This window comes from Aotus nancymaae, unplaced genomic scaffold (genome assembly GCF_030222135.1).
Source record: "Aotus nancymaae isolate 86718 unplaced genomic scaffold, 86718_ANA_hifiasm-v0.15.2.pri h1tg000016l, whole genome shotgun sequence".
Lineage (NCBI taxonomy): Eukaryota > Metazoa > Chordata > Mammalia > Primates > Aotidae > Aotus > Aotus nancymaae.
Genome location: NW_026988428.1, coordinates 62,526,916 through 62,549,236, shown reverse-complemented (window position 1 = coordinate 62,549,236; position 22,321 = coordinate 62,526,916). Strand labels below are relative to the sequence as shown.

Sequence of the window (22,321 nt, the reverse complement as noted above, 5' to 3'; positions counted from 1 at the left end):
TAAAGTAAAGTACAAAAAATTAGCTGGGCCTGGTGGTGCGTGCCTGTTGTCCCAGCTACTCGGGAGGCTGAGACAGGAGAATTGCTTGAAACCAGAAAACAGAAGTTGCAGTGAGCTGGTATCGTGCCACTGCACTCCAGCCTGGTGACAGAGGGAGACTCTGTCTCAAAAAAAAAAAAAAAAATGCAGATCATACTTTGGGAACCACTGCTTTATGGTAAAGAAAAATTATCAGTCAACTTCAGGATTTGCAGCAAGAATAGCATATCCTTTTCTGTCCAGGCATGTTAGCTCACGCCTGTAGCCCCACACTTCGGGAGGCTAAGGCAGGTAGATCACTTGAGGTCAGGAGTTTGAGACCAGCCTGGCCAACATGGCAAAACCTACTCTCTACTAAAAATACAAAAATTAGCTGGGCACGGTGACACATATCTGTAATCCCAGCTACTCTGGTGGCTGAGGCAGGAGGATCACTTGAGCTTGAGAGGCAGAGGTTGCAGTTAGCCAAGACTGTGCCACTGCACTCCATCCTGAGTGACAGGGTGAGACTCTGTCTCAAAAAAAAGAAAAGAATAGCATATCCCTTCCAAATCACTTCTTATATTTTCATGTAGCTGCCAGAAGTGGTGAAAGTAGACATAGAAATGGCAGGAGTTCAAAATATTTGGAATAGAATAAAAATATTTTTGGATCACAGTTGGTAAATGCTAGACTAGGTGTTACTATTACATAAATGATCTAAAAATGACCTTTGGGGCCCTGTGTTGTTTACTTCTTCACAGCAACCAGGACTGTTAGCTCAAAAGCCCCTCAGCACCAAATCCAACTTTTACGCATCCAATTGTTTAAGTATAGCCTAAATAAGCAAACTGTTAGCCATCTAGAGCCCACCTGCTTTACATACCCTGCAAACTACACTCAACATCTACTACCCATATATAAGATTAAAACCCTGGCGTATAAAAGACCCCAACCCACTGCTGTCCTTTGGAGCTCTCTAACCCAGAGATCCCCCCATCTTTCTGCTAAACAACATCATGACACATACACCCTTCTCTCTAGTCGTCCAGGAATTCTCTTACCCTCCCACTTCTGAGTAGTGGCTGCCCTACACTGTTGTTGCCTTTGGCAGCTTTCATGCTGTGAGGGACTTCCCTGCATGCAAACCTGTCAAAGCGCTGTCCAAAAAGAGCTTGTTGTGTCCCACTGCCACCTTGTGGTCACATTCTTTTTCTTTGTTCTGCCCTGAAATGCTTCAGATTAACTACAGTTACATAGTATGGCATAACATAAAATAAAAAGTGTTTATATGTCCAAAAGTTTGTGAAGTGCAACATGCCACTATTATGAATGTTAATTTGTCAAAACCTCTGAGAAATACTGTAGATAAGAAACTGTTTAACTTTGTTTATCCAAGCATTTCCGAATTTCTAGCATGGAACACTTTTTTAATTGACCTAGCCAACTCCATTTGTATTATTTTTCTGATCCCTGATTTCACAGAATAAGAAAGTGAGATATTAAAATGTCATTTGTGGTAGGGTGCGGTGGCTCACGCCTGTAATCCCAGCACTTTGGGAAGCTGAGGTGGGTGGATTGCTTGAACCCAGGAATTCGACACCAACCTGGGCAACATAGTGAAACCCTGCATCTATTAAAAAAAAATTGTAAATTAGCTGGGCATGGTGGTGCACACCTGTAGTCCCAGCTACTCAGGAGGCTGAGGTGGGAGGATCACTTGAGGCCCCAGGAGTTTGAAACAAGGCTGCACAACATTAACTGAGACTCGGTCTCTAAAAAAACAATAATAGTGCTAAGTTAAAACTAAAATCTTAAGATATAGCAAAATGAGCACTGACCCCATCCATTGCCATCTCTCCAAAACATCGAATGCATCACTTAACTCTTATGGATCTCAACTTTCCCATGTGCATATTGGCCAATTATCATAACATTGAGAGATCTAATATTAATAATAATGCAAGAGGCTGGGCGTGGTGGCTCATGCCTGTAATCCCAGCACTATGGGAGGCCAAGGCAGGTAGATAACCTGAGATTAGGACTACAAGACCAGCCTAGCCAATATGGTGAAACCCTGTCTCTACAAAAAATACAAAAATCAGCCGGGTGTGATGGTGCATGCCTGTAACCCAGCTACTTGGGAGGCTGAGGCAGGAGAATGGCTTGAACCAGGGAGGCAGAGATTGTAGTGAGCTGAAATTGTGCCACTGCACTCCAGCTTGGGCAACAAGAGCGAAACTCCATCTCAAATATTTAAAAAAATAAACATAATAATGCAAGAGTTCATACAATATATTCAACCTTGAGTCGTCACATAAAAAAATAAATTTTTTTAAGTAGTTCATATAAAATGGCTTTTATTAATAAAGTTTCTCTAAAGAGAAAAAAGCTGAAGAAATTTTAACTATCTAGATCATTCCTACTTCTCCCACTTTCCCATCAATACCCCTAAATCTTCTATAATGATGTATTTTTGCTAACATTATTGAATGGAAGTAAAGTGGGCTAACATATTCACCTTACATTTGATTTTTAATTTCTTCTTTTTCCAAGGAAGATAAATGCTTGTTGTGTTTGTGGGGTTTTTTTTTTCTGTTTGATGGTCCTTTCTTTCTTCATGACACTTTATATAACATGATTCTTCTTACTTATATATTCATGATTGCTCACATATGAATATTTAAAACAATAACATTTATACTCTATAGAAAGTATTTACTATACTTGCATATGCATGTGCAATTATAATATTGTTACCCTCAAAACAACCTGACTCCCAAATTAAATTAGCAGTGCTCACTGTCATTTCCCATCAGATCTCCTGAATTAACCTATCTTCTCTACTATGTTTCTAAGTATTTATAAAATTTCTTAACATTAGTCAGACTAAAATGTAACTTCACATTATCAATTAAGACTTGAAACTGTTAGAAGCACTCTGAGCTGGTTTCTGCAGAAGAGATAAAAACTAAGCTGCTATTTGAAATATGAAAATTATAGTTTTATAGATGTCATAACAGCATGAAAATAGTTTTTAAACTTACTAAATCGTTTTAATTCAATTATGTCTGCAATGATTGGCAGTAAGTTCAACTTACATACCTTTGTAATCTCCTACAACAGACATGCTTTTCTGTTTCTCGTAATTAAGCATGTTTCACAGTATTCAAAGACATGGAGGATTTTAGAAGGGCAATAAAGCAGTTAGAGAGTCCTTATGTTTTACACTGAGAGGCAGGAAAATCCATCAGGAAATCTGCCACTTTCAATTTAGTTGACTTGAATTTTAGTCATATCTGAGGATTTGTTTCAACCTAATTAAAGGCAAGTTCTTTACTTAGATTCTGGATAATATAAACATTAAGATTTACAACAAAGAGCCAAAAACAGTATTTTTAAATTTTATTTATTTATTTAGAAATAGAGACAGGGTTTCACCATGTTGGTCGGACTGGTCTCAAACTCCTGGGCTCAAGCGATCTACCCACTTCAGCCTCCCAAAGTGCTGGGATTACAGGTGTGAGCCACCACGCCTGGCCCCAAAACAGTATTTTAAGACCCAAGTGGTTTGCTTCAGGGTTTCCCTTTAATTAAAGTTGATTCTTTGCTTAAAGTGATAACTCATTTTTTTTATTTCATAGTTGTCTTAATTCTATATTGTTTTCTCATCATTCATTCATTCATTCATTCATTCCTGATCCTACATGACATAACTTTTTGCCAGATCACTGTAATGAAGCATTAGGACTTTGATCATCATTTGTAAAAATATGCTCAAGCCATACTTTTTTCACGGTGTGTTCTATAATAACATCTAAATTGGGCCGGGCATGGTGGCTTACACCTGTAATCCCAGCACTTTGGAGGCCGAGGCGGGCAAATCACAAGGTCAGGAGTCCGAGACCAGCCTGACCAACATGATGAAACCCTGTCTCTACTAAAAATACAAAAATTAGTCGGGCATGGTGGCACGCTCCTGTAATCTTGGCTACTCAGGAGGCTGAGGCAGGAGAATTGCTTGAACCCAGGAGGTGGAGGTTGCAGTGAGCTGAGACTGCACCACTGCACTACAGCCTGGGCGACAGAGCGAGACTCCGTCTCAAACAAACAAACAAACTGTAAATTACATTTTCCTTGAACATTTGAAAAAAAAAAATACTTTGTTAATAGTTTGTATTTCCCATAGTTTCTTCTTATTCTTGGTGCTCCAAATGCTCCTGCCATGAATCTTTCAAAGATTCATGTATCTTTGAAAGATACATTTATCTTGTCATCTATATTGTCATAGATTTTTACAGAGGTGGTCAACAGTTGCTTAGAGGTTGGGAGGCAGAAAGGTTTAATACCTTTCCTCACCCATCATAAGGGTCAAGGCTGACAGTCCTATAGGAAAAGGCAGGTTAATAAGAGAAAGTCATAGCAGGTTTATTTAGTCAAAGATTTATAGGAGACTTCAGAAATGAAGAACCAAACACCTAGGAAAAACTGCTTGTTTTTATGCTTATGAAGCATGAACAGCCATTTAGAAATGTGATTGGAGAAGAGAATGAGCTAATAATAACAGAGTGGAGAAACCCTGCAAGGCCTGTTTGTTCAGATTCTTCTTGGCCTTACTTTGTGGCATTCCTTTTTCCAGGGTACAGGGTGGGGCCCCTCTGGAATCAGGGTACAGGGTGGGGCCCCTCTGACCTCCTATCCAACAAGGATAGATCAGAGAATTTCTTTATGGCCACCTCCTAGGTAGAAAGGCTGGGGAAGTTTAGAGTAATATTTTTAGGTTTTATGGCTTACTTTGGGGAAAAGGGTTCAAGTCTCTCTGACCCACCTGGGGGAAGAGGAATCCTGGTTTCTGTGACTCACCTGGGGAGAATAAAGGGTAAGAGATAGGAAGGCAGGAAAAGGTCAAAGACCTTGGTTTTGAGGCTGATTCTGAGGCCTTCCAATGTCCTTTAGTTCAAAGTACTTAGCATGCCAAAGTGCCACACTTTGGGGAATCGTTTTCTGAGCCCCAACAGGGTCATCTATACAACTCCTTCATTTTAAAGAGAAGGGAACAGAGATACAATTGATTTAAGTGGTTTGCCCCACATCTTAGAAATAGTTGATAGAATTGGAAGTAAAACCTAAGTAATCTGAACCACAATCTATAATTCTTTCCTGAGCCTTTGGTGTAAAGTGGCTTAACTGTTACTAGGATAGGGAAACAGATAGGAGGTGCCATCAAGCATCAGTCATGTGATTAGCATAAGTGACCCATTAGCTCTTTTTCAGTCTGCATAGTATATGTTTCTATAAAATATTCTGCCAAGGGATTATGAAATACTTAGCAACCCCATAGTTTTCCCTGAAGCATAATAAAGGCATTGAATATTCCTACTATTTAAACCCACAGTCCTAAATACTCTATCTTCATGGGAAGAAGCTGCCTAAGGAGACTGTAATATAATACTGCCATCTAGCATCAAAAATTTTAAATTACATTCAAATGTTACATGCTTACTACTGGAGGGAAAAGCATCTTCCTATAATGTGCAATAGTGAATTCCCACAGAAGAGTAACAAATGTAGACAGAAGATAAATATTTATATATAATGTTTGATAACATTCACAACTTGAAAAATGCCAAAATAATCATAGAAACACAAGCTAAAATGAAATTGGGAAATGTATGTCTCTAATTTTGTTCTTTTTCAAAATTGCATTGGAGTGTTCTGGGTCCCTCCAATTCTCATACAAATATTGGAATCATCAATTTATTTTTGTTGTTGTTGTTGAGACAGGGTCTCTGTCACCCAGACTGGAGTGCAGTGGCACCACCTCGGCTCACTGCAGCCTTGACCTCCAGGGTTCAAGCGACTGTCCCACCTTGGTCCTCCAAGTAGCTGGGACAACAGGTGTGCACCACCACTCCTGGCTAATTTTTGTATTTTTAGTAGAGATGGGGTTTCACCATGTTGCCCAGGCTGGTCTCTAACTCCTAAGCTCGAGCGATCTGCCTGCGGTGGCCTCCCAAAGTGCTCAGATTGCAGGCGTCAGCTACCCTGCTAGGCCCCATCTTATTGGTTTCTGCAAAAAATAAAAAACCAGCTTGTATTTTGATATGAATTACATTGAATCTGTAGGTAATTTGGGAAACGTTGTTACCTTATTAATACTAAGTCTTCTGATCTATGAACATGGATGTCTCTGTTTATTTAGATCTTTAATTTCTTTCAATAATGTCATATGGTTTTCAGAGTAAAGGTTTTTCACTTTCATTCAATTTATTCCTAAGTATTCTGTTCTTTTTGATGGTAACATCAGTGGAGTTATTTTCTATATCATTTTTGGATTATTAATTGTTCTTGTATAGAAATACATTTGATTTTTATATATTGTTCTTGTACCTTGCTGAACTCATTTATTCTATTTTTTTAGTGAATTCCTTGGGATATTGTATGTACAATATAATATCATCTACAAATAGTTTTACTTCTTCCTTCCAACCTGAATGCCTTTTATTTCTTTTTCTTGCCTAATTTCCATGGCATGGCTAGAACCTCTGGTACAATGTTGGATAGAAATGGCAAGAGTGGACATCCTGGCTGGGGACAGTGGCTTGTGCCTGTAATCCCAGCAGTTTAGGAGGACAAGGCAGGTGAATCAGGTCTCGAACTCCTGAGGTCAGGAGTTTGAGACCAGCCTGGCCAACATGGTGAAACCCTGTCTCCACTAAAAATACAAAAAATTAGCTGGGTGTGGTGGCAGGTGCCTATAATCCCAGCTCCTCAGGAGGCTGAGGCAGGAGAATCACTTGAACCTGGGAAGCAGAGGTTGCAGTGAGCCAAGGTCACACCATTGCACTCCAGCCTGGACAAGAGTGAGACTCTGTCTCAAAAAAAAAAAAAAGTGAACATCCTTGTCTTGTCTTGATCCTAGGAAAAAAACATTTAATTTTTCACTGTTAAGTATGATATTAGCTATAGGTTTTTCTTGTTTGTTTTTGAGACAGGGCCTTGATCTGTTACTCAGGCTGGAGTGCAGTGGCGTAAACACACTCCCTGCAATCTCTGCCTCACAGGCTCAAGCAGATCCTCCTACCTCAGCCTCCAGAGTAGTTGGGACTACAGGCATGTGCCACTACACTTTATTTTTAAATTTCTTTTGCAGAGACAAGGTCTCACTCTATTTCCCAGGCTGGTCTTGAACTCCTGGGCTCAAGTGATACTCTCACCATGGCCTCCCAAAGTGTTGGGATTGTAGGCATGAGCCACTGCACCCTGCCAGCTATGGTTTTTTCACAGATGCCCTTTATCAGGTTGAGGAAGTTCTCTTCTATTCTTAGTTGGTGGAATGGATTGGTTCTTGTCAAATGGTGTTTCTTTTTTCTTTTCTTTTTTTTTAAGACTGAGTCTTGCTCTGTCGTCCAGGCTGGAGTGCAGTGGCACCATCTCAGCTCACTGCAACCTCTGCCTCCTAAATTCAAGCGATTCGCCTACCTCAGCCTCCCAAGTAGCTGGGATTACAGGCACCCACCACCATGTCTGGCTAACTTTTTTTGTATTTTTACTAGAGACAGGGTTTTGCCATCTTAGCCAGGAGTATATTTATATAATGGTTATCTATTTAAAATCATGCTTTATAATAGTATTATACAGACATGGAAAGATGTTCAACTACTGGTCAACTCGTCACATTCTGGTCACTGCTACCTCCTCTAACTCTGGATGTGTTGCAGCTTCCCAAGGTGGTTTAACATCCCTACTGGCTTTCTTTAATCCTGCTCACTGTTTTGGTAAATATTCCCTTCATTAAATCCTGTTCAGCCACCTCACTTCAGTGAATCATCCATTTCTGGCTAAGACCCTGAAAAAGGTTATTAACCATTAACACAGGTTAATGGTGAAATTACACCATTACTCTGGTTGGTGAAATTATGATGAAATTACAGAGAAAACAACAAATGCCTGTTTTTTTTTTTTTAAACAAGTATTACCATTACCATGATAGGTGCACTATACCTAATAATAGTGAGGGCTACCATTAACTAATTATTAGTGAATTAGTTGTATACTGTGCTTTATAAATCACTTCCTTTAATCCTCTAAATAATTGTATAATAGTTAACATCACCTCCAGTTAGACATGAGGAAACATTAAACATTTTTTATTATTGTGAATTAATATAGTTTCATTGTTTTCTTTTATAGATCATTCACGAGAAGTGTTGGAACAATTAGTAGGCCCAAACAAACTAAAGCAGGTGACATGGACTGTTTATTGATGCTTTTTTGAAGATGATCAACACTAGGAAAGCTTATCAAAAACACTTTCCCAGGAAACCATCTATAGAGATTTGCATTCTACTTAATTTAACAATAATTTTAATTATTTCATTGTCCTTAAGTTATAACTCAGAGAATTAAAGTCTTTGTATATACATGGTTTGTGCTTTATTCTTAAACGTCTTAATAGTGCTATTATTCAATATCTGTTGGATGAATTATTACTTTTGAAACCATAATCCTAGCATGAACTCTGATCTATTTTAGGGGGAGGGAGGGTGTTGGATTTTGTTTCTTAAATAACAAAGTTTAAAATTAACAGTTTTCCCTTGAGATTTCCTTCTCCTATGTAGGTATTTGAGCTATTGTTATAAGAGAAATTTACCTGTATGTATAAACCTTGGGAGAATCTAAGTAAAAGTATTTCTAAAAGCATAGTTTACCTTCCTGTTTTCTGGCTCTTACCTTTCTGGAGTATTTAAATGCCCATTTGCCAAAAGCCAACCTGAATATCAGGCCTGTTAATTCTTCAAGAAGAATTTAGGTATTATTTGTTTTGCCAAAATGAAGTAACTTGTTAGCCATTCAGCATATTAGTATTGCAGAGACTCTTGCCCGGCTACTTATTTCATTGATTTTTATGGCTGCTCTTCCCAATTACATTTTATTCATCTGTAAGCGTTTCTTCCCTAGCAAAATTGCACTCAAAAATGTGTAAAAATGAGTAAATACAGAATATCACTGCAGAGATTTGTATCCTCAGGTTCTACTGATTTCACATTGTGAAATAAACAGCAAAGGTCTTAGTTTTCAAGTGAAAACTCTTTGGTAATCACAAAATTACCTGACACATACTATGCTTAAACTAACCTCCAAGTTTAGCATATTCATTTTGCCATGAGCCTGTCTTGGGATTTTTCTTAAAAGATTTCTTATTTTGCCTCTGATGTAGTGAAAAACAGGGAAAGTATGCTAACTTTCTTGTGTATGTTTGGGGGGTACTTATTCAACTCCATTTCTTATCCTTACTATTACTTTATAAATGTGAGATGTGTACAGTGTGGATATATATGTTGCCACTGCAAAGGTGGCACATATGTATATATGTGCAAAATGGGTAAGGCCTGTTCTATCTATGAAACTTTTCTAAAGACAAATTCAATAAAATTTAAACTGAATATTTAACCAAGTCAATTGCATTTTCCCCTTTTTGCAGAAACTAGTTTCGACATCTAAGTTGTGAGCTTCTTCGGATCTATGAAGGATTTATCTTCCTAAAACGGTTTTTAGTTTGATCTTCTTCCTTCTTTATATTGCTAGTTGTATTAGCTATTTCTCACCACTCTGTTTAAAATATCTGTACCCCATTCAGTACCCAGTATTCCCTATCACCCTTACCTCTTTTTCTCCTTGCTACCTATCACCATCTGATGCCTGTTTTATTTGTTCCTTATGTCTCCCCACTCAAGAATATAAATTTCATAAGGACAAAATATTTATCTTGTTTTTTCATTGTTATATCCCCATATCTCCAGTGCCTAGAACAGTGCCTGGTAGATAATAAACACTCAACTATTCACTGAATAAGTAAATACAGAAAAATAAAGGAGGAAAGAAAGAAACACCCAGTAATACCCAGCCTGGCCAATGTAGCAAGACTCCATCTCTATAAAACATACAAAATAAAAAAACTAGCCAGGCATCATGGTGGTGCATGCCTGCAGTCCTAGCTACTCAGGAGGCTGAGGAAGGAGGGTTCCCTGAGCCTGGAAGATCAAGGCTGCAGTGAGCCATGGTCACATCACTGAACTCCAGTCTGGATGAGAGAGCAAGACCCTGTCTAAAAACAAAAACAAAAAAACCAACACCACCCAAAAAAAACACCATTTCCAGTCTCTAGTCTGATTTATATTTTCTAATATAAAGAAATTGGAGCCGGGCGTGGTGGCTCATGTCTCTAATCCCAGGACTTTGGGAGGCTGAGGTGGGTGGATCACCTGTCAGGAGTTCAAGACCAACCTGGCCAACATGGTGAAACCCCATCTGTACTAAAAATACAAAAAGTTAGCCGGGGGTGGTGACACATGCCTATAATCCCAGCTACTCGGGAGGCTGAGGCAGGAGAATCACTTGAACCTGGGAGGTGGAGATTGCAGTGAGCCAAGGTCACACCATTGTACTTCAGCCTGGGTGACAGAGTGAGACCCTCATCTCAAAAAAAAAAAAAAAAAAAGAAATTGGAAGTCTTCACTCCCATCCTCACAGTAAGAAAAAAGCTGAATAAACTGAAAAATCAGCAACACTTAGACCCATTAGAGAATTAAGGTTAAAGAGAAAATGCCTCACAAATTAGAAAGACAAATACAAAGAACCACAGCTTACAGGGAGCAGAAGCCTGTTGCTGGAGCCAGTACCAGTAGGAACATTTATGCTGTAATTCCTGAGTTGCTGGAGGCTCCGTGTGGATGGACTTAAGAATCAAAAGCTCCAGCCCCACGCAGTAGCTCACGCCTGTAATCCCAGCACTTTGGGAGACTCAGGTGGGTGGATCACCTGAGGTCAGTAGTTCAAAACCAGCCTGGCCAACATGGCAAAACCCTGTCTTTACTAAAAATGCAAAAATTAACTGGGCATGGTGGCAGGTGCCTGTAATCCCAGTTACCTGGGAGGCTGAGGCAGGAGAATCACTTGAACCCAGGAGGCAAAGTTTGCAGTGAGCCAAGATCATGCCATTGCACTCCAGCCTGGACGACAAAAGTGAAACTTCATCTCAAAAAAAAAAAAAGAATCAAAAGCTCCAGGGGTCTGTCCATAAATGTTATCTAACCATGTGTGGCAACCCTGCAGTTACTCTGAACCTATTCTGCTTTTGGGAGCTGCCCAATTCACAGATTTTTCTTTGCTCAATTAAACTTTGTTAAATTAAAACAAACAAACTCCAGTGGGCCCACTCGTAGGGGAGACACCACACTTTTATAGTTTTACCTCCAGAATACCTACCGGGTTCTCAGGTGAGGATCAGAGAAAAATCCCCTCTTACTTCTGGTACGAGGATGGGGAAAGTAACCATTTTGCAGTATGCCCAAGTGTTCAATTCTCCTTAACAAAAGCCAGCTCTCAAGGGAAACTATTTTACCAGAGCCCTGCTGATCTAGGGGAAAGGAAGTACCCAACTCCAGCTGCCTCTAGCCTTCCTGTCTCACCAAACGGACCAAAAAAAAAAAAAAAAAAAAGCTGAAAGCACTTGTGAAGGTCATAGCAGGGGCGCAGGCTGACTTAACTGACTGAGACTTAATCACAGGACTATAAAACATACCTTCTCCCATACCTTATTATATCAATTAGGCTACTGTATAATAACAGGGAATTACAGGTGAAAAAACTACAAGCCTCAGACTCTACATAAGAAGGAATCTCGGCCGGGCGCAGTGGCTCATACCTGTAATCCCAGCACTTTGGGAGGCCGAGGCGGGTGGATCACGAGGTCAAGAGATCGAGACCATCCTGGTCAACATGGTGAAACCCCGTCTCTACTAAAAATACAAAAAATTAGCTGGGCATGGTGGCGCATGCCTGTAATCCCAGCTACTCAGGAGGCTGAGGCAGGAGAATTGCCTGAACCCAGGAGGTGGAGGTTGCAGTGAGCCGAGATCGCGCCATTGCACTCCAGTCTGGGTAACAAGAGCGAAACTCCGTCTCAAAAAAAAAAAAGAAAGAAGAAGGAATCTCTAAGGAAACTCAAAGATAACAAAGGAGATAATAGCAAGGACACTATAGCAAGGAAAATTTAGCCTGTAACACCTACACTACAGCAAACAGTAGCCCTACCCAGATTTTAAAACCTAACATTACCTTAGTTTGGCTGTTTCTTTTATCCAATACATCATGTCCAGCTATCAACAAAAAATTACAAGGCATGCTACAAGACAAAATATCTGAAAAGACAAAACAAGCATCAGAACCAGACTCAGATATGGCAGAGATTTTAGAATTATCAGATCACAAATGTAAAATAACTGATTAACATGCAAAGGCTCTAATAGGAAAAGCATACAACATGCAAGAATGACGGCTGACGTAAGCAGAGATAGAAGCTATAAGAAAAAATCAAAAGGAAGTGATAGAAATAAACATTGGCAGGCCAGGTGTGGTGGTGCACACATGTAATCCTAGCACTTTGGAAGGCCAAGGTGGGTGGATCACCTGAGGTCAGGAGTTCGAGAACAGCCTGGCCAACATGGTGAAACCCTGTCTCTCTCTCTTTTTTTTTTTTTTTTTTTTTGAGACGTCTCTGTTGCCCAGGCTGGAGCGCAGTGGCGCGATCTTGGCTCACTGCAACCTCTGCCTCTCGAAAACCCTGTCTCTACTAAAAATACAAAAATTAGCCAGGCATGGTGGCACGCGCCTGTAATTCCAGCTACTCCGGAGGCTAAAACAGGACAAACACTTGAACCTGGGAGGCGGAGGCTGCAGTGAGCTGAGATGGCACCATTGCATTCTAGCCTGGGCAACAGAGTGAGACTCCATCTCAAAAAAAAAAAAAAAGCCCAGAGTTCAAGGCTGCAGTGCCCAATGATTAAGCCTCTCAACAGCCACTGCATTCCAGCCTGGGAGCAAAGTGAGACTCCGTCTCTAAAAAAAGAAAAAATACATATATAGTATTCTTCTATGTTTTGTTTTGTTTAATTCAAAGTTACATCACAGCTGCCCTCAACTATAGAAATAGATTTGGCTACAATGTCTAATTCCTCTCCATTACTTAAATGCTGCCACCAATGAGTATGGCACTGTATAATCATATTCCTTCAGCAGTTAAAATAGAAAAAATTGCAGATAGAAATGTGTATAATTGGCATGCATAGAAATGCAGAACCAGTTACATGACAAAAGTAGACTAAACTCTAAACCTTCATATTTAGAAACAAGATTTGCCATTTAACAAGAATTACATTCATTAAACTGGAGAGTATCTCCTATAGAGAAAACTTTTAGGGTCAAATCCAAACATTACTATATTCACACTTGGGAGCACTTCGACAACTCAAGGCTGAAAATCCCACACTGTGCTTGTTGTCAGTCCATTGTTTTCCTGCCTTGTAGGCTCCGGAAGTGAATATTCTACCACTTCGTGCAGGTGGTGCTGAATGCTGTGTCCACTGAATTGGGGCCGCCCAGGGTCACCAATCAGTATTCGAGTTCCATAGGTCCAGAAGCAATTCTTCAGCCACTGATGAAGACTATCTGCAAGGTTTGCATCATAAAACATATCGCCAAGAACAATAAGGTCCCACTTATCTTGTTCCAAATTCAAAATGTTTTGGATTAAAATAGGAAGAGGATTCAGTTGGTTCAATTCACAATTTAGTGTAATAGCCATTCCTGCAACTTAAAAATAAAAGCACAAAATGAATTGTGCTGTTATAATTCCCTGATTAAATAATTTAGAAAATTTGCTAACAATATATTTTTCTCCCTTTTTGTTGAAAGTTGTTTTTTAAAGTAAAGAAGTGTAAAGTTTATGCCAAAAGCTGTACCACAATTCCAAATATATGACTGGATATCCTGAAAACAAAACAATCTAAAACATCTAGAAATGCTAGGATTTTAGGAACATTTGCTGATCTCATTCACCAAGAGATTTTGGTGTGTGTGTGTGTGTGTGTGTGTGTGTGTGTGTGTGAATTATAGAATTGTTAGATATGTGAATGCTAGAATTCTAGGGTGTCTGAAATCTAGAATCATAAGATGGCTCAATTCTAGAATCCTAGTTTGTCTGAACACTAGCATCATAAAATGTGTGAATTCCTGAAATTAGGATGTCTGAATTTCAGAATAATAAAATTTCTGAATTGTAGAAGTATAAGACGTATGAATTCCAGGATGTCTGAATTCCAGAATTGTAAATGGCTGAATTCTCGAATCCCAGTGTGTCTGAATTCTAAAATTCTAAATTCTCAGAATTCTGGAAGTTTGGCTGTCTGAATTCCAGAATCATAAAATGTCTGAATTCTACAGTTGTAAAAATGTCTGAATTCTAGAATCATAAGACGGCTAAATTGTACCATCCTTCTGTATCTGAATTGTGTGATCGTAATATGTCTGAATTCTGGAATGTTAGATGTCTGAATTTCAGAAACAGAAGAAGTCTGAATTCTAGAATTGTAAGACATCTGAATTCTAGAATTCTAGGATGTCTGAATTCTAGAATCGTCAGAAGGGTGAATTTTGGAATCCACGTACGTCTGAAATCTAGAATCGTCAAATGTCTGAATTCTAGAATCATAGAATGTCTGAATTCTAGAATCTAGGTGCTTGAATTCTAGAATCTTAAATATTTCTGAACTACAGTATCATAAGATGCCTGAATTCTAGAATCCTGGCATGTCTGAATTCTAGAATCATAAAACGTCTAAATTCCGGAAGTTAGGGTATCTGAATTCCAGAATCGTAAAATGTCTGTATTCTAGAATCGGAATATGGCTGAATTCTAGAATCCTAGTATGTCTGAATTCTAAAATCATAACATGTCTGCTATCAGGAAGTTAAGATGTCTGACATCCAGAATCCTAATACATCGGCATTCTACAGTTATAAATGTTTCCGAATTCTAGAATCATAGGATGGCTGAATTCTGGAATGTCAGGATGTCTGAATTCCAAAATCATAAAATATCTGAATTCTATAATTGTAACACATCTGAATTCTAGGATGTCTGAATTCTAGAATTGTAAGATGGCTGAATTCTAGAATCCTGGCCTGTCTGAATTCTAGAATCATAAACTATCTGAATTCTGGAAGATAGGATGTCTGAATTCCAGAATCGTAAAATGTCTGAATTCCAAAATGATACAAATATCTGTATCCTAGAACCATAAGATGGCCGAATTCTAGAATCCTTGTCTATCTGAATTATAGAATCATAGAATGGCTAAATTCTGGAATGTTAGATATCTGAATTTCAGAATCATAAGATGTGTGAATTATAGAATTGTAAGACATGTGAATGCTAGAATTCTAGGATGTCTGAAATCTAGAATCATAAGATGGCTCAATTTTAGATTTTGGTTTTTCACTGTGGACAGGGAAACAAGCCTTGGGCTTGATTGAGCCTGGCAATAAATTAGAACTGAGACCCCTCTACAAAATAAAGGTTTCCAAGGTCTATATCCTCAGTGAAAGGGTAGACCAGAAGAAAATCAGATCAAATAAAAACTTACTTGTCTCAACCTGGATTCTAATGGAATAAAAATCACCCTTGAAGACAGGCCAATACTCACGTGGGTTTGGGGCTAAATAAACACTATTTCCCTTTTTTTTTTTTTTTTTTTTTGAGACGGAGTCTTGCTCTGTCACCCAGGTTAGAGTGCAGTGGTGCGATCTTGGCTCACTGCAACCTCTGCCTCCCGGGTTCAAGCGATTCTCCTACCTCAGCCTCCCAAGTAGCTGGGATTACAGGTGCGCACCACCATGCTCAGGTAATTTTTGTATTTTTCATAGAGATGGGGTTTCACTATGTTGGTCAGGCTGGTCTCGAACTCCTGACCTCGTGATCCGCCTACCTCAGCCACCGAAAGCGCTGGGATTACAGGTGTGAGCCACCATGCCCAGCCAAATAAACACCATTTACATATTTCAGGAAATTCCTAGCCAATACATTAAAATAAGTGCTCCCTCCAGGATGTCTGGCAGACATAAATCATCTTGGGTAAAATGCACCATCAACTCAGACCTGAGAGGATTCCTACAGATAATGTCCCAGTGCATACAGATTCACACGGTCCGATCACAAAATACATGTAGCGATAAACTACCACACTAAGCACGTGTACACATTTATCCTGGAGGGGAAAAAAAAAAGATGAGCCTTAAATATTTTAAAATATGCATCCTTACTAGGGTCTATGTCATTGGCCAAGATCCTTGATGCCCCACTCATCTTCGCAGCAATAGCTGTAGCTCCACATCCACTCCCAAGATCTAATACAGATTTTCCTCTGACAACATCAGGATTATCCAAAAGATACCTAAATTAAAAAGAAAGGAGAAACATGTCTCAGAGAGATGAGAAAAGGTAAGAGGTATCTAAAAAAAGAAAAGGAAAGGAAAAGAAGGAAAAGGAAAGAAAACAGATGTCTTTAGGTTGACTTGACAAAAGAAATAGTGGAACTTAGCAGAAGAACTTGGTCCAACCTTGGCAAGTTTGGTCTGACTAGAGTGACACAAAAAGTCCATCTCCAGAGCTGGGCAGAGGTGGCAGAAGAAAGAACCTAGTCATTTGGTCTTTCTCTTCAGCAGGTGTGAAGCATAGTACCACACAACTGACTAATCATGCTATTCAAGTCGATTAAAAAAAAAAAAATTTGTAGGCTGGGCACGGTGGCTCACGGCTATAATCCCAGAACTTCAGGAGGCCAAGGCAGGCGGATCACTTGAGGTCAGGAATTTGAGACCAGCCTGGCCAACATGGCAAAACCCCATCTCTACTAAAAATACAAAAATTAGCCAGGCATGGTGGCATCCACCTGTAGTCCTGTTACTCAGGAGGCTGAGGCAGGAGAATCACTTGAACCCAGGAGGCGGAGGTTGCAGTTAGCCGGTATCATGCCACTGTGCTCCAGCCTGGGTGACAGAGCAAGCCTCCATCTCAAAAATTTTTTAAAAAATAAAAAATACAAAAATTAGCTGGGCATGGTGGTGGGTGCCTATAGTCCCAGCTACTCAGGAGGCTGAGGCAGGAGAGTTGCTTGAACCCACGAGGTGGAGATTGCAGTGAGCTGAGATCATGCCATTGCACTCCAGCCTGGGTGACAAGAGCAAAAACTCTGTCTCTAAATAAATAAATAAATAGCTGCTACCTGTCTTCAGCTCACGGTTGCCACGCAGGATCCCTGCTTACCAGGTATCCCTGTTTTTCAAAGCTAAGTCGATTTTTACATGAAATCTCTCCAGTTTTAAATATCAGCAACTAATTTTTTTGAAGTTTACAAGTACAGGCCAAAAAAAAACACACCTATGGGTCACCAATTTATGACATCTAACTGTCTCTTAAACAAGTTGATTTTATTTCAAGTTGATAAACAGTCACTTTAATAGATAGACATCAAGATGTCTGCATCCTAAAAACAGGATGTAACTAAATAAAGCTTGAATGTCTAGTAACATTACAATCAGAAAATTGGCATTATTTTGTACCAACTGGAAAGCTTTCCAGTTCTTGGAATTTCCCCCCAAAAAGCTCTGTTTGCATTTATATACTTATTTTAAAACTACATATAAAAAAATAAATAAAACTACATCTAACACTAATTATGTAGGCTATACCATTCCTGTGAAGCAGAAGTCCTTATCACATTTTTTGTTTCACAGCTTTATAACCCCAGGGTATAAACAGATGAAATCATTTACCAATCCTACAACAAAGACCAGATCAAAATGCTAAAAGGTCTTGCCTTTATTTCATCAACTGTGTTTCAGTAAAAAATATAGTGTGGCTATGCCAGAAAATGCCCTAAGACCTCTGCAATATGGAGAGTTAGAAGGCAGGGAGGCGGGCTTAAAATACAGATTCAAGTCCAAAGTTGGCCCAAGTTTTCCATACGCCTCTGGAGAATAGGGATCTCTTTTTCTCTCTCTCTTTTTTTTTTGAGACGGAGTCTTGCTGTTGTTGCCCAGGCTGGAGTGCAATGGCATGATCTTGGCTCACCGCAACCTCTGCCTCCCGGGTTCAAGTGATTCTCCTGCCTCAGCCTCCAGTACCTGGGATTACAGGCATGCGCCACCATGCCTGGCTAATTTTTGTATTTTTAGTAGAGACAGGGTTTCCCATGTTGGTCAGGCTGGTCTTGAACTCCCAACCTCAGGTGATCCGCCCACCTTGGCCTCCCAAAGTACTGGGATTACAGGCGTGAGCCACCGCATCCAGCCTCTTCTTTTAAAAATGGTGATAGGGTCTTGCTCTATTGCCCAGGTTGGAGTGCAATGGCGCAATCATAGCCCACTGTAACCTAGAAATCATAGGCTCATGTGATCCTCACACCTCAGCCTCCTGAGTTGCTAAGATTACAGGCACAAGACACAACTGGCTAATTTAAAAAAAAAGGTTTTTTGTAGAGATAGAGGTATCACCATGTTGCCTAGGCTGGTCTTGAACTCTTGACTTCAAGCTGCCCTCCTGCACTGGCTTCCTAAAGCACTGGGATAACAGGCACTGCACCCAATAGAAGAGGGATCTTTGAGCAGCCCACTCACTCACAGCTACTATTCTATGGGAAAAGAAGCAACTCTGGAAGGAATGTGAGGTTGATGGAGCGACATTCACTGAATTAAAGGAGAACTGAAGGACTGGGTGTTTAGGTTCCATCTAGGAACTCTGCAATAGTCATGCACTATGAACCGTGAAGCTCATAACAGGTGAGACTTCTGGATCACTTATAGCTATCCAGGCTCTTGACAGCTGACTTTAGGATTTCTCTTGGGGAGATAGCTACTTGGGAAAATACCTTGATGGGCTCGGGTTACAAGGGGAAATTATGTAACAAAGCAACCAAAAATTATGGCTAAACTGCTATACATAAGAAAATAAGGCCAGGCTCAGTGGCTCACGCCTGTAATACCAGGAATTGGGGTTGGCTGAGGAGGCTAGGAGTTTAAGATCAGCCTGGGCAACATATCAAGATCCTGTCTCTGCCAAAAAAAAAAAAATAGAAAGAAAGAAATAAAGAAGAAAACAAGAAGACTTTTTGGTTTCTGTTTTGTTTTGTTTTTGAGATAGGCCAGGTAGGAGTGCAGTGGCAGGATCACAGCTTACTGCAGCCTCAACCTTTTGGGCTCAAGCAATCCTCCAGTCTTAGCCTCCCAAAGTACTGAGACTACAGACATGAGCCACCATGCCCAGTGTTGCTCTGTTTTTTTTGTAGGGGCTGGAGTTAGAGGGGACTGAAAAGGGCAAAGATCTGTAGCAGCCTTAAAGGTTCCCATTTCGATAGGGTAGTACCTAGATAGGGCTTGGCCTCCTGGCCAGTAGATTGCCCAGTAAGGATCACTGTGGGGCCACAGGTCAGCTCTCTCCCACCAGAATTTGCATCTGGGGGTCAAAAGCCGCAACTGGATTTCAGGGGTGAGGCTGCCACTGCTGGTGACTTCAGTGTTCTCCTCCAGGAAAGCCTTTTTTTCAGGGTCCAAAAAGCTTCCAGCTCCTCTCCAGGGACACTGGCCACAGGGAAACAAGAGAAGACCACTGTTTCGCACAGCCTGGAGGAGGAGACCACAGCGGCTCCTGGGTGCTTTCCAACCTAGACTCAGAGCCATCAGTCCTTTTGTCAAACGAGGTTCCGTCAATGTTCTGTTGATAATGGCTGCTTCTCATGGAGAATGAACAAGGGTCTGTCTCCCACCCTGATCTCAAGTGGAATCTCTTGCTCTCTGTAAAAAAACAAAAAACAAAAAACCTGAAAATTCTGAGGAAGAGCAACATTTCTAGAACCTATTATATAATAAGAAAATATTACAGTATAAGCTCTGTATCTGATGATTCACATGTGCAAGTTCATTTCAGATGAAAGCTTTGTTGCATCAATTTGGGAAAATCCAATCTTTTTTTTTTGAGACAGAGTATCGTTCTTGTTGCCCAGGCTGGAGTGCAATGGCATGATCTTGGTTCACTGCAACCTCTACCTCCGAGGCTCAAGGGATTCTCCTGCCTCAGCCTCCCGAGTAGCTGCAAATACAGGCGACCGCTAACACATCCGGCTCATTTTGTATTTTTAGACTACACTATTTCATTAAAGATTATCATATCATAAAAGAACATCAACTCCTAAATCTCTTTTTGTAAAAGTATCTGATAGTTCAATTTTACAAAGCCTAAACCGAAAAGATTTGATCCAATAGAAAAACACCCGTGCAATAGATCACTAAGACTTATTTAAAAAATAATAATTATATATATATATATATATATATATATATATATATATATATATAGAAAAACACCTGGATAAGAATAAATGACAATGAGAAACAGCAACTTAACACAACTATACACCCCGTTGTTTGGGGACCTCGGATCTCTTCTGTATACATGTTTTAAATTGTCTTAAATCCACTGAAGTATTTAGAATAGGGTCAAAAATCCAAATGCCTACAAGGGGCTGGACATCATAAATGAGTGATGTAGGCTGTAAAATAACAGAAGGGCTGTGGCAAGCTGGAGACTGTTTTCAAACAGTTCAAAAGGGCCGGGCAGGAACATGCTGCTGGATCCTCCAATTTCTCAAAATCATCAAAAAAAATGTAGATATTGACAAGTTGGTTTCCTTTTTCTTTTTTTTTTTTTGAGACAGAGTCTCTGTCGCCCAGATTGGAGTGCAGTGGCCTGATCTCGGCTCACTACCTCCCTGGTTCAAGCGATTTTCCTATCTCAGCCTCCCGAGTAGTGGGATTACAGGCACGTGCCACCACGCCCAGCTAATTTTTGTGTTTTTAGTAGAGACGAAGTTCCCTCATGTTGGCCAGACAGGTCTGGAACTCCTGACCTCAAGTGATCCGCCCACCTAGGCCTCCCAAAGTGCTGGGATTACAGGCGCGAGCCACCACACCTGGCCAGCTTCTGCGTTTAAACATCAGCAACTCATTCAAGGATCAAAATAGGGCAGGCCAAAATGTACATCAGGTCATAGCTTGTGAACTCAGCAGAGACTTTCGGGTTAGTTACCCCACATCAATGTCCTGGGATCGCAGGGGTCTCTCTGGGCCTGGTATCCCATTAGACTAATTCTGTTCAGCAGTACCAGGTTGTCCCTTGAATCACACAACACAGCCTAAGGTTTCAAAGTAACCCAGAGCAAGTATGAGATTATTTTGGATTTGGACCCCATGTCATTTAGACCAGCGCTTCCCTCTCCCGCTCCAGCACCAATGAGGCATGGGTTATGAAGTATGTGACTATGGTGGCCACTTGGTATTTCTGTTAATGAGAAGGAGCGGGATGAAAAGGTTTACGTTCCAGAAAGTGCAGACGACGGCGTTATTTTCCTCCAGAGGCGGGGTAGAGTCGATCTTAAAGGGGCAGGCACCGTCCTGCCTGTCTCCTTACCTAGCTTTGCTGACACCGCCCTCGGAAGTAAAGAACAGGGCTCGCCTGTCACTCGCCCTGGAGACTCTGCCCACGCATTCTTTACATTTTCGGGGTCCCGCTCCCAAAAACGAACCAGGCGCTAGCAGAGGGCGGTAGCCCGGGCGAGGACGGGGCGGACAGCGGCACTTCGTGGCCCCGCCCTCTTTCCCAGCAGCGCTTTCTTTCTCCTCCACTTTCTTAAAGGGGCAGAAGCGCGAAACCGAAGGGCGCCCTGACCTCGCCTGGAAAAAAAGGGAACATTAAATCCATGTGCACGTTTGGCGAATTTTGATTTCTAAAAAACTCATTCTGAAACTAGGTATGCATGCAACACCTACTATGTGCCAGTCGCACTTCCAGGAACCAGGCATAGAGTGAACAAAAGAGACACAGCATATTAAAAAAAAAAATAAGTATAAGCCCTTTGTGCTGCTTACATTCAACTGCGATTAAATCATAATGAATGTCCTTTCTTTTCTAATGATTTTCATAAATGCACTATCAATTTATTTGCAACCTAAATCACTCGAGTCTGGATCTATATATATCCACCTTTCAACTGGACTCACATCCCACTGTCCCCTCAACACTCAAAGTTAACTCACCATCTCACCTGACAACAATTAAAACCTGCTCTGGAGTGCTAGAGGGGGAAAAGTGGTCCAAAATTTTAAAACAGGAAAATCGTGTTTCTGCATCTTAGTCTGCAGTTTGAGAAATGCACTGGCACCTGCCTATTCAAAATTAGAATTTGTTGCTTGGGTGTTCTGTTCCTGAGACGGGTGTAACAACTTTCTGTCTTTCCATGTAAACTGGAATCTTGAGGAACTACTATAAGAAAAGGAAACTTCATTATTCCAGTCAACAGCCCCAGGTGCCGACTCATCATTTCCTTCTTAGTTGAGTGGCATATTTGCTATA

General features: G+C 40.5%; 2 protein-coding genes across 5 annotated transcripts in view; one reads left to right on the top strand and one right to left on the bottom strand.

Annotated features, from left to right (window-relative positions):
- AMN1 (antagonist of mitotic exit network 1 homolog) overlaps window positions 1–9,480 on the top strand; it is a 57,989-nt gene extending 48,509 nt beyond the window's left edge. For all 3 annotated transcript variants that reach the window (XM_021673807.2, XM_021673809.2, XM_021673808.2), the window contains exon 7: window positions 8,212–9,480. In XM_021673807.2, the coding sequence (XP_021529482.1) occupies window positions 8,212–8,285 (74 nt within the window). In that variant the 3' untranslated portion in view covers window positions 8,286–9,480. The remainder of the gene's footprint in view (window positions 1–8,211) is intronic.
- ETFBKMT (electron transfer flavoprotein subunit beta lysine methyltransferase) lies at window positions 8,261–21,555 on the bottom strand. Of its 2 annotated transcripts, none has more exons than XM_012458427.3 (4): window positions 21,380–21,555; window positions 19,280–19,707; window positions 16,180–16,310; window positions 8,261–13,671 (listed from the first exon to the last, which is right to left on the bottom strand). In XM_012458427.3, the coding sequence occupies exons 2-4, from the start codon at window positions 19,591–19,593 to the stop codon at window positions 13,328–13,330; spliced, it is 789 nt and encodes a 262-aa protein (XP_012313850.2). In that variant the 5' UTR covers window positions 19,594–19,707; window positions 21,380–21,555; the 3' UTR covers window positions 8,261–13,327. The 2 variants fall into 2 exon arrangements, with proteins under 2 accessions (XP_012313850.2, XP_012313851.2); XM_012458428.3 differs by having other exon boundaries at window positions 8,261–13,527.
- Between the last annotated feature and the right edge of the window lie 766 nt (window positions 21,556–22,321).